Source organism: Panulirus ornatus, chromosome 7 (assembly GCF_036320965.1).
Source record: "Panulirus ornatus isolate Po-2019 chromosome 7, ASM3632096v1, whole genome shotgun sequence".
Lineage (NCBI taxonomy): Eukaryota > Metazoa > Arthropoda > Malacostraca > Decapoda > Palinuridae > Panulirus > Panulirus ornatus.
Genome location: NC_092230.1, coordinates 23,181,627 through 23,198,293, shown reverse-complemented (window position 1 = coordinate 23,198,293; position 16,667 = coordinate 23,181,627). Strand labels below are relative to the sequence as shown.

Here is a 16,667-nt window from a genome sequence, read left to right as displayed (position 1 = left end):
GCACAATATTCCAGTCTATACCAATCATTAATTCATGTTTTTTTAAAGCATTGCATAATAAATAATGAGGTAAAACGAGTGATGATGATCAGGATTAGCTGTGCATCGTGACGACGGGGCCTGTCAATAAGCGACCCCAGGAGTGGACAGCAGGTTTTATTATTTTGGTTAGTCGGTGTTTTGCGACGGCACGACACAATGAGTAGCGATAAGGAATTAGCTGCTATCCGAAACAGGAGGATGCAGGAACTGCAGGATATGCAGGTGAGTTCATAGTGGTAAAAACTGGTTACTGTACTCGAGATGATCATGGCTTGGGTACAACCCACAGGGACTGAAGTGCTGGCGGCGCCCCCATCGACAGTCGCCCCGTAGGATAGTGTGTAGAGAGGGCCAATATTACGTCTAACCTTCAAAACTTTCCTTCAACATTGTCCTGCGGTTCACCCTTAAGCTTAAGATGATCATTGGAATGGTCATTACACATTGCCCTGTGGGGCGACTGTCCTGTGACAAGTGTACCCTGGATTGCTGGTAACACTTATACCCCCTATCAAGCTCTCACTTTCAACCAAAGTAGTAATGTTATCAAAGTTGGGAAAAAAGTAAGAGCATCAGTTTTGCAGTGATAATGAACAAAATAAGAAATAAGATTGTGATAGTATGATGATATGTTTTACCATTGTGGTTATTGTGTTAACTAGGTTAAACATGTAAAATTCCAGTTTAGCTCTGCATTGTAATTAGCTTTGTGGAAATACTTATTTAGGTTTTATGACTTGTAATAGGTTGTTTATTACAGGAATACCTGCAGATCAGGATTTGAAGCATATCAAACCATGTTTACCTTGAAAGATTCTGAAACGTTTCATTTCCAGTCCATAAAATTCATGTTTTTTCATTGTTTTTATACAAAATGTATTAAACCCTACAAAGACACTGATATAGAAATGAAAAAATTACATATGTAATTCAACTACTTTCAGAAATATTGTGTAAATGTTTCATCACATGCAAAAAAGAAAAAAAAATTATACAATAAAGGGGGTAAAGCCTGTGTCAACGAGTTACCACTGCATATTTTATTTTACCTATACAGAAAAAATATTACTGATTATTATTATCTCGTGTAATTATTTTCTTTTTATTATACTTAGTCGCTGTCTCCCGCATTAGCGAGGTAGCACAAGGAAACATGAAAGAATGGCCTAACCCACCCACATACACGTAAATGCTCACACACGCACGTATGCATACCTATTAATTTCCATGTATACATACAAAAACATACACAGACATATACATATATACACATGTACATATTCATACTTGCTGCCTTCATCCATTCCTGTCACTACCCTGCCACATGTGGAAAACAGCACCCCCTCCCCCCTTGCGAGCATGAGGTAGCGCTAAAAACAGACAACAAAGGCCACATTCACACACTCAGTCTCTAGCTGCCATATGTAATGCACCGAAACCACAGCTCCCTTTCCATATCCATGCCCCACAAAACTTTCTATGGTTTACCCCAGATGCTTCACATGCCCTAGTTCAATCCATTGACAGCACGTCGACCCCAGTATACCACATCATTCCAGTTCACTCTGTTCCTTGCATGCCTTTCACCCTCCTGTATATTCAGGCCCCGATTGCTCAAAATATTTTTCACTCCATCCTTCCACATCCAGTTTGGTCTCCCAGTACTTCTCGTTCCCTCCACCTCTGACACTTATCCTTTGTCAATCTTTCCTCACTCATTCTCCCCATGTGACCAAACCATTTCAATACACCTTCTGCTCTCTCAACCACACTCTTTTTATTACCACACATTTCTCTTACCCTTTCAATACTTACTCTTTTCAAACCACCTCACACCACATAGTCAAACATTTCATTTCCAATACATCTGCCCTCCTCCGCACAACCCTATCTATAGCCCATGCCTAACAACCATATAACATTGTTGGTACCACAATTCTTTCAAACATATCCATTTTTGCTTTGCGAGATAATGTTCTCACCTACCACACATACTTCAACTCTCCCAGAACTTTCACCCCCTCCCCCACCCTGTGACTCACTTCCGTTTCCATGGTTACATCCGCTGCTAAATCCACTCCCAGGTATCTAAAACACTTCACTTCCTGATTTTTCTCCATTCAAACTTACCTCCCAATTAACTTGGTCCTTTCTTTCACACACTTTACTAAACTCAGTCACCAACTTCTGCAGTTTCTCACCTAAATTGATATTTTTTATACTAAATGTGATTTAGTGTTAAGTATTCTTAACAGCAAAGCTTTAAATGTTTATAAAATTATCAACTGCAGTCTTTTCAGTCAACCACTGGCAACACTGCCACCAGTTTTGTTAGGAATCCATCTGCCTAATCTTGGCCAAATTTCACTTCTGGAAGTGAAGATGGATCATTGTTAAATAAATCTGTAGCATCCACCATCATTTCCAAATCTGTCTAAATGCTACGCAGTTTCCTTCAATGAAAACTTACATAAATGTGGTGTCATTGGCATGACTGGAGGAAAATTGACAGTGGGGAAAAATTATTACACATTTTTACCACCCAGGCTTGTTGCATGGCATTGAAATTGAAGTGGAAAACCTGATGCCTAAATACAATCTGGAGGCATCACTCAGCTCAAGTAAATATCTATATGAAAATATTGAGGGAAATAAGTTGATAACAAGGACATACATGAGAAAAGATGGGGTTAATTAATGTAAAAGTAAGTAATAAAATTGTATAATTTCAACAAATTTTAAAAACCTCACCTAGTAGCCAAAATGATTTTAGATACAGAACAATATTCTTCTGTTGATGATCACATGTCTTAATTCTTTGCATTACACAGCATATTAGTGGTGCATTTTCATGAGAATTACAGGTATATTCATATATTTCAATTATGTTATTGAAAATTAAGATAAATCTTGACTGCTAGTGAGGTTAGATGAGGTTTTCATTGGTCTCTTCATTTTTTGATAAGTGTTTTACTTTAACCCCAAATATTCTTAAGTGTACTACTGTCACTGAATTTACAATAATTCATTATAATGTAATGCTGTTTATTGTGTCTCAGTTGTATCTATAATCACAGCAAACTATATGGATACAGATGTAGCAATTTCCGAAAGATACTTTTGATGGAGACGTAAACTGAACTTTTACCGATGTTATTTTACTGGATAAATGCTGTTTGACTTCATTGGTAAACACGTAGTTTAGCTGCACATTGATATCGAGCGATTTTATTTGTGCAGTGCTATTTTAGTGTTTGGAAAATGCAGTAACTTTTGCAGAGGATGATTTTGAGCATAATATGTGGAAATATGTCAATTTGACATATGTATTCTAGTTCATGGATTTTGACATTTTTGATACCAGTTGATTCTGAACACTTAGCACTTTCTTTTTTACCTCGTACTGTGGTGAAAATCTATTCTCTATCAGTTGTCCAGAATACAAGGAATCCATTGGTACCACTTTTGTCAAAATCATTTCTTTAAAATGCACTCAGGAGGGAGGCACAACAGTGAACTGAAAGTAATTGTAAATAGTTTTTACCCCTGATGCCTTTTGCAAATTACAGGTCATGTGGGTAGCTGATAATTTACATCTACCTGGTAGTTTCTTCAGATTCTGTAGAGCTTTAGTCAAATTGTAAATCCACTCACAAACTGAATGAAGTTTTACAGAATCTTGGCAGCTGTCCTTGTTATTTCTAGGGGGAATGGGGGAATTACATATAACCGGAATGCCTGAGCAAATTTCTTTTGGGATGCTATTCAATGTCCCTCTTGTGGTCAGCACAGTGTAACATATATCAGTAGACGGAGATATATCATATAATTTACCTTAAGGTCTTCTTATAAACTAGCATAATCACATTAGCACACCACAGGAAATTTAGTTACAAAGAATGAATTGTAAGGTAAGTGTTGTCAAGTGTTATGTGTAACAATGGAAGATTGCATGTATGCGGACAATGCCAGAACAGTGAGGCAGAACGAAAAGACCAGCTATGTGTGTCATAGGAGTGCAGCTTGACAACCACTGCATTGCTGGCTTACTATGCATCTGTCACTAACCCTCCCGGTACTCAGATGGATAGTACTGATAATATACTTCCCTATTCGGTGGCTGCCTACCAACTACTACCTACTACTGGGGATAACAAAAATATAAATCTTACATAGTGAAAAGGTTAAATGTGAGAGTTGGGATGCTGTGATAATTTGCAAGCAAAATATTTGATGTTTAGGGAAGAACTCACATATACTAGCCTCCTTATCATTTGCTCTGCATAATAAAACTAATGAGCCATGAAAAGAATCATGATGCATATGAAGTAATTGAGCTAATGTATGGAAACAAGAAATAATATAAATTTTTTGTCAGCTTTAAACATATTTTGAGTCAGAGTTTATTCCACCAGTTATAAAATGGACACATGCTGAACTTTAGTAAAAGAAAATGAGAGCAATAGAGGTGGATGATTTGCATGTATCTACCTACATACTGGTACCTACAAGACTTTGCCAGGGCAGCAGCAGTTGAAGAATGAAATTTTTCTTGACCACCTCTCCTGTCCCATAACTTGTCATTCTTGTATAATGCTATTTTTTCAGCAGCTACTCCTCTGGCATAGTTATCTACTACTGTAAGTTCATCCAATGAAGGTATACTGGTGGTGTAAATTTTGGATGAAAATGATATTGTATATCCCATGAGAAAATCGATAAGGGCTAGAGATGTTTCTGTCAAGTATGAGAGGGGAATGTGCATTGGAAGCATTTTATGGACAGAGATGGTGAAAATGGAAATGGTCTTACCTCCTGAATCATTTTTTTATGTACAGTGAAAGATAAGGAATTACAAGTTTGGAGTTCACTTTTAATGCACAGTGCATTGGTTGAGGATCTGGCTGATTTATTTTAAGTCTGTGTACCCCATGGAACTGTAAGGAAAATATTTAAGATTTGATTTGCATGACAAAGTTAGTCAGGAATTAAAGTAATTAGAGCAGTATAATGTGAGGTAATCCTGATGATTTTGAGAGTGAATGTGAGTACAGGAGTAAGAAATCAAAAATATAGGGAGGGTAACTTTTAAGAAGGTTTAGAGATTTGCACTTCTGTAAATTACGAAAGCAGGAGGGATGCATACAGTATTCAAGATGATCATTTTTATATCAACTATTCAATTTTTGAGAAGTGAAAGCCTTATATAATTATCTGTATTCTAGGGCCAGCAGCAGAAACAAGAGGAGATGATGCAGCAGCAACAGCAAGCAGTTAATGGTCTTCTCAATCAGGTCTTAGACCAACAAGCCAGAGCTAGATGTATGTAAATCTTATTGCGTTGATTATTAGGTCAAGGTTTATAATCTGAAGTTTTTATTCGAAGTTCAGTTATCATAATAGGTTAGCTTAGATCGGACAAAATTGTCTAAGGGTAATTTTTTGTTTCATATTTATGGTTTTTAAGTCCTGATTCTTTCATATGGGTTTACTCATTCATAGTTACCCTAGGACCAATTTCTGTGGGAGTTCTAGTGTTACTCAGGACCTTTGGAGAGAAGAACTTTGATAAGACTGCACACCCACTTTCATGTGCAACATAACCTTGAACAAGCAGTCAAGTTTGTTAACACTTATAGTTATACTCTCGGGCACTTTTAAAGATATATTATCTATACCCAGAAATTTTTAATTCTGAAGGATGAAAAGCCATTTCTCTGCTGTATGCATCTACTCATTCCCCTAATCCCTTCCTTTTTGAAAAACTATTTCATGATTCTTGAAAGTTACAGGCCTTAGGCACAGGTGTCATTAGTTAATGAATGATGGGAATAGCTTGCTACTTAATGATATCTGGGCTATATCATAGGCTTTGTTGACACATTACTATATGGTCATTACACACATAGATATTGAAGAGGGCAAATGTAATGTTTCTATTTAAGAAAAGTGATATGGAAATCATGCTGAACTGTGTACAGATCAGTCTTGCCAAAAGACATGGCTAATAAGATACTGGGAAAGATAATCAGAAAGCAAGTGAACTCACTTGCAAAGGAAAAACTATCTAAATGGAATGCAACAGTTTCAGGAAAAGGTCATGGATAACTTTTTCAGTAGAGTTTTATGACATGGTGAGCTCCATCGTAGCAAAAAAAGAGGGATGGGTAGACTGTATGTTCTTGGATAGCCAGAAAGCCTTTGACACTGATTCCCCATTGGAGGTTTATAAAGAAGCTTGACCTACAGGCAGGAGCAAGAGCCAGAATTCATCACTGGACTTGAAGATTACCTCAATGGAAGGGTACAAAGTACAATGAAATAGGTGTGCCGTCAAAGTGGACTGTAGCATGCTGCAGGGCTCAGGCTTGAGCTCACTGCTGTTCTTGATGTTTGGAAATGAATATGATGGATTAGACTTGCCTAGGAAAGGTGATGGTTACTCCAGCTTATAGGAAGATGTGGACAGACTCCAAAGTTAGTCAGGTAAATGGATGATTTAATTCAGTCCAAGCAAGTGCAAGCTAATGAGAATGGAACAGAAAGAAAAAAGGCTTTGGTGTGATAAGACTTAGCAGGAAATAAATTACAGAAATATGTGTGAAAGATACCTATAAGTCAACATTTTGCCTAATGTCACCAGAGCTGCATATCTGCAGAATTGTGAAAGAATCAGATTGTTCCTGGCAGTTACTGGAATCTCATTGAAGTGTATGGATAAAGATATGTTTGGTAAACTATTCAAAGCATATTTTTAACCAAAACTGGATTATGCCTTGCAGGACGGTCAGTGCACAAAGTTCTGATTGAGAGGAAGCACAAAAAGAGCAACTAAGATGGTACCCGAATTAAGAGGACTGAGGGCTACCAAGCTAACCATTATGAAGGTGAGAAGGGAGGGGTGGACCTGATAACAGCCTTCAAGTTTCTAAATTAGTGAGATGCAGTACCAAAGTAACCAGAGGCCATTGTAAGAATTTGGGTGAAAGGTAATTAAGGAGAATGTTAAGAAATATTGTATAGTTTTAAAAGTGGATGGTTGGAATAAACTAACCATGGAGACTGTACATGCTGGCAATATATATACAAAGGTTTAAGAGCCTACTTGTTATCATAGAAGGTTTAGGAGACAGGGCCATGCAAGTGTAAAATGCTCCCATTACTGTACAAATAGGTAATTACACACAGTGAAGGGTCTCAATATGAATGTTAATTAAGCAGGAAATAAGCTGCAGGAATATGTTTTAGAGAGACTTAATCGTTGATGTTGCCCCTACCCTGTCGCTAAAGTCACATCTTTGGAGAATGGTTATGTAGACCAGCTAAATGATACAGATACGCCACCAATTTTCCAGCACTCTTGGTTCCAGAGCCTTGCTGGATTAACCATCATGCCGGACCAAAATTCAGTCACGTAATAATAATATGAATGTTAATTAAGCAGGAAATAAGCTGCAGGAATATGTTTTAGAGAGACTTAATCGTTGATGTTGCCCCTACCCTGTCGCTAAAGTCCCACCTTTGGAGAATGGTTATGTAGACCAGCTAAACGGTACAGATACACCACCAATTTTCCGGCACTCTTGGTTCCAGAGCCTTGCTGGATTGACCATCATGCCAGACCAAAATTCGGTCACGTAATAATAATCAATCAACACATCTCTAACTCACTAATTATACATCTCCCATGTGTCTAGAAATTTAAATTGAACAAATATTTAAAGCAAATTAAATAAATAAATGAAATACATTATACACCTGTTCAGGACTGAGGTGCTCATCTACGAGTTTCGCAAATTCGTCCATATACTCAGCAGCTCCTTTGTGGTTTGCAGATCACTTTTCTCCGTGCATTTTATTCATGGAAATTCCATGATGCTTCTTGAATCTTTGAATCCATCCTTCACTATAGTCATCCTCATGTTGTAATTTAAGTTCTTTATGGAACATCTTAGCCTGGTCCATTATCATGCTTCCTGACAAGTCCACTCCATCACTCCAACGCTATTGAAACCATTCCATCATCACTCGATCGTGCTCAGTACTCTTACCATCTTTCATAGTTTTTCTAATCATCATTTGCTTCTTGGAATTGCTGTCTGCATAGAATTTCAATATTTTCTCCCTTTGCTTCTTTATATCATAAACAGTTGATGAATCAACACTGTTGATGTCACACAGCTTACACACCTAAACACCAGTCCATTTTTTTCAACACTTCTACTTTATCTTGCATCGATATGGACTGGTGTTTATGCTTAACACCACGACTGACACTCTCATATGTCTTAGAAGCCATAGAAGCCATAGCTAGGGTTGACTTTTAAGTAAAATAAGCTAAAAATCTCACAGAATTGCAGTATCACCACCAAGTGCAATGTAAAGAATGTAAATAAGCACGCCCTACACACAATGCCATCTGTGGCTGCCCAATAAACTAGTCTGGTGGCCGAGGCAAGTTCCCTCTCGTAATATTTTCCAGACTAAAGGAGGTGCCGAACCATCAGTTGCCTGAAATTTGGTGGAGTACCTGTGGTAAATATTACTTCCTTAATAAGGCCAAAACTAGAGTACACATCTTACGTTAGGTCATCATACCTATAAAAACACAAAGTTCCAGAAAGAGGGCAACAAAAATGGTGCCACAAATAGGAGAGCTGAGTTAAAGGGATATGCTAGAAGCTTAAACCTTAACCACCATGGAAGAGCGAAGAATGAGGGGTGACTTGCTCACAACATTGAAGTATTTAAACCAGACATAATGTAGAAAGAACAGTTCTTCAAAAGATGTAGGCTTAAAACAACCAGAGGACTTGTTAAAAAAGATGAGAAAATACTTTTACAGTATAGGTGTGGTGGATGAATGGAGTGACATGACTAAAGATATGGTTAATGCAGACCTTACACACTGTCTTAGGAAATTTTGTCAATTGGAGAATGATCATGAGATGGGGCCCAAGAAGTTTAAACCTCCATCTCTTATAGAGCAAATGGGTAATTACAGAGAGCTAACAGAGAAGGTCAAGGGGTGGGGGAAGCAACAAAGATGGTACCAGAATTAAGCTAGAGGCTTTAAACTTTCCCATAATGAAAGAAAGAAGAGTGAGGGGTGATCTGATCACTATTTTTAAGTTTTTATACCATATTGGGGGTTCTAACCTAACCTTAGGGAAAAAACCATGTAGAGGACATAACATGAAGTAAAGCAAGAACCTTGCTCAAAAAGATGTGAAGTACGTACCATATTCTAGATGAGGTCTCTTTCCTCATAAGCATAAACCTTTGAATTCTGAAGTGCTCATACAGTGAAAGAGCATTTGATGATTGGAATAGACAGAATGAGGAAATTGTAAATGCAGACAGCATGCTTCAATTTGAAAAAGAAAATTCAAGATATGGGGCTTCATGAGTTTAAAACTCTCTACCTGCACAGTACAAATAGGTAACTACACTCTTACAGCTACAAAGTTGATTTTCTGTTTTGATTAAATGACTGCTTTCACCATTACTGTATTGTTTCAGGTCCTCAGAAGCTGTAGTTTAGTACTGAAATGAAGACACATTAAAAAGTAAAGTTCAAAATGTGAATGTAGAAAGACATATGAAACAGGAATGGTAATTTAACCTGTAATTTTAATTTGTTGACAGTTTTTTAAAGGGATAATAGCCAAATACTTTAAGAACCCATCTAATCCTGGAGATGTTCATGACAATGAGTTGTTAGGGTCTATGTAGAATAATCTTATTAATCTGAGATTAAAAGTAATCTAATACTTATTCATTGCTTTATAGTACATATCATTGATGTTAGAGAAAGCAGGTGGTTGACTGTTATTGATCCTGATTCTAAGACTATGACCATCTTTACTGCTTCTTTATGCCTGAATTTATTTCCATCAAATATAACACATTTTTTTCTGTACTTGTCACTTACTCATCATTTTCTTTTGTATCATAAAAAAATTCTACAGTTATTAGGTATGTGTTTGATACATAAACAATAAGCAGATATCAGTTTTGACATGAGATGACTTGCCTGGTTCCATTCAGTATGACACTTCATGACAGTATTAATGAGAATTGTGTACCTTTGATCACTTCCATGTATTTTTCTGATTTAGTTTATTTCCTATTTACATTGTTTATGCATGGTGTTGGTCACTTTACTCTTTTTTCCATTTTCTTTATGCAGTGTGAATGCTCTCTGACTTCAGTAGTGCTTGTATAGATATATTCTTTAACAGTCTCTGCAATAAATTGTATTTTCGAAGAGATGTTGGTATCACCTAATAAATCAACTTAGTATACACGCATTAAGAATTTGACAAGCAGTTATACAAGTGTGGAAGTCCTTGTTTCACATTAATTCATTGGATATCTCTAAATATTTGAGATTGAGTTTGTGGAAATTGGATGAGGAAATTTGAACACAGTAATTGCTATTCTAAAAAGGTTTGACCCTTTATCTCTCCGTCTGCTCGTGACTTTTGTTGCTTTCTCTCTCTAAATAATAGTTACCTTTTTCATCCTATTTGCACATTGTTAATTGGCAAGGTAAGGTAGTTTTAAATTCATGGGGCTCCATCTCTTGGACTTTATTGTATGGATGTCAGCATTTGCTATTTCACTGCTTGGTTTGTTCCATTTCTTTGTAACTCCATGCTTCAAACTCTCACTTGTGCCACTCACCTCACCAGGTGTTATAGATCCTCTGACTTTAGCCAGCACACATTTCCTCATCCTATTCTTCAGTTGAAAATTATGAGTGCAAGTTTTCCTCTTCATCACTGTATTCTTTTTTTTTCTTTGTCAAATACAATAGTTTGTCATATATCTGGACACCTCTCACATTCTAATATCAGAATCAATTTATAGCTTGGTTAGTGATCTAGGTACACCTTAACCTCTTGTTTGAGTAAAATATAATAAGTATACATATATTCTATTAACTTTAAAAAAAGGAACCAAACATAGTTAACAAATACCTAAATATAGGGTCATTTGATTTGAACTGCATTGTTTACATTAACAGTAAACACAATCATGGTGGCAAAGCCAGAGAAAGGAAGGCAGGTGGAGTCTGTTATTGTACAAATGGCAACATCTGGACAGATTGGTGGAAAGTTGTCAGAAAATGATCTCATTGGCCTTGTGGAAAGAGTCAATGCTCAAACACAGAAAACAACAACTGTTAAGGTTAGTTGAATATATTTTGTTTTGTAATTTAGTAAATCTTTATACCAAATAATAATGGCCTCGAGGTTTTTTCTTCCCCATTGGCTAGGCATGGCTTATTTGTTGAGCATCTTGTCCTTGCTCTAAATGCTATTAATGCAGGTGATCTTGACTATGCAATTTGTAAGTCTATCTGGAAGGGATTTTTGTTTTCTTAATATAAAGGGTCATGTTTACAGTTACATAGAATATATTTCAATCAATATTTGTGAATAATTTATTTGTATCATGGTAGTAACCTTTTTGGCTTTAGTCCTTCGGACATAAGGGACGTTTTTTTTTTCTTAATGTTCACACTGAAAGTACTATAAATGATTTTGTATTTTCTTAAATACTACCATTTCCTTCCAACTGTTGCTGTTTACCAATTGCTCGTATTATTTTTTTCCTGTTTATCTATTTTGTCTTTTCATGTATCCTTACGTCTCCTTTCCTCCTTGTCTGTACATGCTGAGGCAACCATCTTCCTTTTAAAACATTATTTTCTAAATGCAAGCAATTTTTCTTGCTTCTTAGATGGTAAACAAACCATCTGCTTCTTAGATGATAAACAAATCATCTTACAGAATTCTTTGGATAACTCAATTCAAGCTTTAATGTTGTCTTAATACTAGAGGTTGGAGAAATAGTTGGCAGCCAAATTTCTTAGACTGTATAGTTCTGTCCTACATTGATACAAATTTGATCAAAAGATGTATTTTACACAATTTTTAGCCGAGACAGCAACAGTTACTCCACGCAGCTACACATACTTGTGTGGTGATTAAGGTTTATGGGGCGAGAGTTTAACAGTTGTATTGTACATCACTTAACCTTATACATGCACTATGTCTTTAGTTATTATCGGACTGATATTTTTGTTTAGATAGGGTTAAAGGATCAATAGGGTAGAATCAAACAGTAAATAATAAAAAAGTACCACTAGCGAGTACTGCTACCACTACCGGCTGTACTTTTCATAAATTATACCACTAGTGCTACCCCCATAATTTTTTTGGACCAGAACTGCTACTGCTGGTACTTTAAAAGTACTGCTTGTTTGCCTTTGCATTTACAATGTTACCAGTGCCACTCTCCTCCCCCTTCACAATTACAATTACTAGATCATAATTGATTACAATTACTTCAACCCAGGATCCCTGAATTGAATTACTCATAAATCAACTGCAGTGTCTGTGTCCTCATCCAATGCAACTACTTTAACCAGACTCCCAACCCACCACCTCCATAAGCCAACCTCGCCCAGACATCACCTGCTCAGCAGCTGTGCACAAATGGACTGTTTAGAGCATCCTCCTTGAACTGTCCTCAGACCACCTGCCTATCCTAAAAACATTCCACCTGGCCCTCCCAGTCCATACAGCCATCAAAAAGACTTGCACAGACTACAAGAAAGCAGACTGGCCAGCCTTTACACAGTACAGTACATGGAAACACAGCTCCAAAACTTCAATAAAGATGATCTTCCATCCATAAATCATGCTACTTCAACATCTCCAACCAAGCCAGCAAAAAGTACTTACCAAATGGACGTAGAAAGAAATACAACCCAAACTCCTCACGTTGCACACCTTACAAAACACAAATCAGTTCAGACAGACCCACTTACCATCTGTAGAAATCAGTGAACAAGTCCATACTTCTAATAATACCATCACTAATGTAATCACTGAAAGACCAACAAAAAATTGGAACTCCTTTAGCTCAGTGAACCTCAAGACCCACATTAACCAACTCCAGGGCACATTAAAGATCAACACTTACAGCACTAATCCAGCCCCATCCCAGTGTCATCCCTTCTCCTAGAGAAAACAGATATACTCATGAGACAGTGCTCAAAAATCTACCACAAACCAACCTCACCTCTAACTTGGAAAATCATGAAAAGCTTACAAAAGCCATCCAGAAACAACTGCCCATCCACCCTCCATTCCCACATATAATCAATGTAGTGAAAACCTCAAAGATTTCTCCTCTCCTACAGGCCCTAGCAACATATATCAAACTTTCACTTAAAACACTTTGGCGCATTTCCAAAATAGCACCAACACTTACCTTCAACCACTTCCGGCTACAGAACAAAATCCCCCAACAATTGGAAGTTTATCAGCATGCTACCAATCCAAAAACCCTCCAAACCACTCAGTCACTTCTATGTATCCAATCTAAAAAATTGGTCCACAAGAGACTCAAACAAAACACTCTTACCCATGCATGGCTACAAACCCAACTATTCCTCTATCATGCTACACACTGACCCCACACAACTTATCCTAGATGGCTTCAACCAACCACAATTCCCCAGCGGGACAGTAATAGTGGCAACAGACATCATGTTCATTCTCACACAAAAGATACTTAGCACTGCCCTCCTCAACAATAATAAAAAGTGGGCCACTCATATATGCACATATATACATACATGCCCATAAACATTTTGTATATATTCATACTCGCTTGCCTTCATCCATTCCCGGTGCCACCCCACCCCATGCATCAGCAACGAAGTGCCTGGGGGATGGGCATTTGCTCATAGTCTCTAGGTGTCATGTGTAATGCACCGAAACCACAACTCCCTATCTACATCCAGACTCCACAGACTTTTCCTTGGTTTACCCCAGATGTTTCACATGCCTTGGTTCAGTCCATTGACAGCACATCAACACTGGTATACCACATTGTTCCAATTCACTCTATTCCTTGCACACACCTCACCCTCCTGCATATTTCTCTGGACTGAATTGGAAGGCTTACCTATGAAACCAAGAATTTTGTTCGCTCTTTTCACTGCCTACTTAGTTTTAGTTCACCAAAGATTATTACAGCTAAGTATTTTTTTTTTTAGTTTCTACCAATATGTAAAACTGCATTTATCGATATTAAGATTCATTTGTCACAAATGAACCCAGTTCATCAATGTGTCTATATCAGTTTGAAGCTGCTGACATTCAAGGTCAATTGCAGATTTATTACCCAGCTTTGTATCAGCAGCCAATGTATAAATTTCCTTTTAAGTAACATCATGTGTAATGCACCGAAACCACAACTTCCTGTCCACATCCAGGCCCCACAGACTTTTCCTTGGTTTACCCTTCAAATGCCTTGGTTCAGTCCATTGACAGCACATCTACCCTGGTATACCATTGTTCCAATGCACTCTATTCCTTGCATGCCCCTCACCCTCCTGCATATTTCTCTGGACTTAAATTGGAAGGCTTTCCTATGAAACCAAGATTTTGTTTGCTCTTTTCACTGCCTACTTAGTTTTATGTCCAAAAGATTATTATGCCTAAGTATTTTTTAGTTTTTCCTACCAGTATGTAAAACTACATTTACTGATGTTAAAATTCATTTGTCAGTAACGAACCCAGTTCATCAATTTGTCTGTATCAAGTTTTAAGCTGTTGACATTCAAGTTCAGTTGCAGATTTGTTACCCAGCTTTGTATCAGCATCTAATGTATGAATTTCCTTTTAAATAACATTTTCAATTTATAGTGGAAATTATCATCAAGTAGTGTACAATTGAAGTTTCATTTCTTCATTCTCTTTATCCCTGCAAAACAGAGTATGGCCACTTCACTAACTCTTCTAGTATTGGGAGGCATGTTTACATTTTAAATTAAGTGAAATGTTGATTTTATGACATAAGGATTTGTGCTGAATCAGTGCATGAAATGTAATTGTGCTAATTCTATTAATTTTCCTTTGCAGTTTGACCGTAGGCGGGCTGCTCTTGATGATGATGATGACTGGTAAACAAGATTTGTGAATCATTTTTATTGTTTGAAAACCTTTTTTGTTATGAAATAGCAATTTTGTTGTATTGAATAATAAAGAATTGCTTTTAGTACAGCTTGTTTTGCATTTTATGAAAAATTTGAATTTTATTTTTCACACTCTGGATGGCTATTAATCCTTCAACAGCAGTGTAACCCAACTTACTACGCTTGTAATTTAATGCCGAAATTGTTTTGTTTACTTAGGGAGGTTTCATGATGGGGCTCTTTAATTTTCATTTGTGCTTCATGAAGTCAGTCGGTTTAACAGCTCTAGAATGAAAATACATGTATCTTTCATTACCATTTCGGTACCTAAAATTGACAAATTTTGAACATTTAGTTCAGTCCATCATTTTGGCTGGGTTTATTGCATTATCGATTATATTAAACATGAATGCCATGCTTCTCAAGCCATTACTGGTGAGAGCATAAAACTGAGTAAGCAGATGAAAATATATCAGTACAGGCAAGTTAGAAGGTAGAGTTATAAATTATAAACCAGTAACTAATTAGTTTTTCATTAGAATTCTGTTTATGGCTTTTGCACTTCTACTTCAACTAAAGGAATATAATTTTTCTTAACTATTTATGAGCAGTTGAATTATAGCAAATATGTTTTGGGGGAAGTGTGACTAGTATATACCATCCACTATTTTGGGCTTTAAAAAGAAGCCATTCCTCCATGTGTGGCCTTTATTACATAAACCTTGACTTTTGAGTCTACTCTGTGAGTAGCTTGCCTTGGAATGTTTGTGATTAATGACAATTATTGTTTATTTTGTATTTCAAATGAACGGATGTGTGCACATGGAATATTTATTTTTAATTTTATTTGCTTCAAAGGTCATCAGACTTAATATGCCAATGTTTGTCACTTATTAACTATTTTATGTGAGCTTGTGTGGGTATGTGTCCTTTATGATGTCTCATTGTTCAAGACATCACTGTTGATATTAACTCATTATTAATAAGCGCTTTTCTGCCAAGCTTTTCTTCTGATACCTATATTTGATGAAATATAAGCATTTGTAGGAATTCAGAGATCATTTATGGAATGTAATTGGTTGCTTTTAAGTATACTTGTTGATACAGTACTAAGCTGATTAATGAATAAATAGATACCAATCTATGAATTAATTTTGCTTAACACACTGATTCTCTGGAAATGTCATTAGAGGAAGCATTGGTAAAGCAAATGGCTTATAATTTGATAATGTTTCCTCATTCAGACAGTAACCCTCAAAACAAAAAGGTGATTACCTTGCCCAGGGTCTTGATATCACAGTATTCTAAAGCCAGTAGTTCTGCTCAATTTGAGAAGGGAAATTTGTGCACTATTATTGTACCATTATTTAACATCTTAACTTGTAAATTCTACTACTTTAAATGATAATGGGGATAAAGGACTGTAAGTTAATGTAATAAAGTTTTTATTTGCAATATTATACAAGTTTCACTGGTCTTGCAAAGTCCTCCTTTCATAAAAATGGGGTGCGAGCTCAAGGAGCCAGGCAGGATCAATCACTGTCAGGTCACGCATGAACATTTGTGATGTATGCAAAACCTCATGGAATAATACCCTAGAAATATACAAAATGGAAAATCAGAT

General features: G+C 36.7%; 2 protein-coding genes across 3 annotated transcripts in view; one reads left to right on the top strand and one right to left on the bottom strand.

Moving 5' to 3' along the window:
* Window positions 1–105: 105 nt before the first annotated feature.
* On the top strand, window positions 106–16,500 carry PDCD-5 (programmed cell death 5). The gene is made up of 4 exons (XM_071663335.1): window positions 106–264; window positions 5,268–5,364; window positions 11,075–11,238; window positions 14,991–16,500. The coding sequence occupies exons 1-4, from the start codon at window positions 199–201 to the stop codon at window positions 15,033–15,035; spliced, it is 372 nt and encodes a 123-aa protein (XP_071519436.1). The 5' UTR covers window positions 106–198; the 3' UTR covers window positions 15,036–16,500.
* The window catches only part of LOC139749453 (probable ATP-dependent RNA helicase DHX35), a 206,168-nt gene continuing 205,972 nt past the window's right edge, over window positions 16,472–16,667 (bottom strand). For both annotated transcript variants that reach the window (XM_071663332.1, XM_071663334.1), the window contains exon 14: window positions 16,472–16,638. In XM_071663332.1, the coding sequence (XP_071519433.1) occupies window positions 16,512–16,638 (127 nt within the window). In that variant the 3' untranslated portion in view covers window positions 16,472–16,511. The remainder of the gene's footprint in view (window positions 16,639–16,667) is intronic.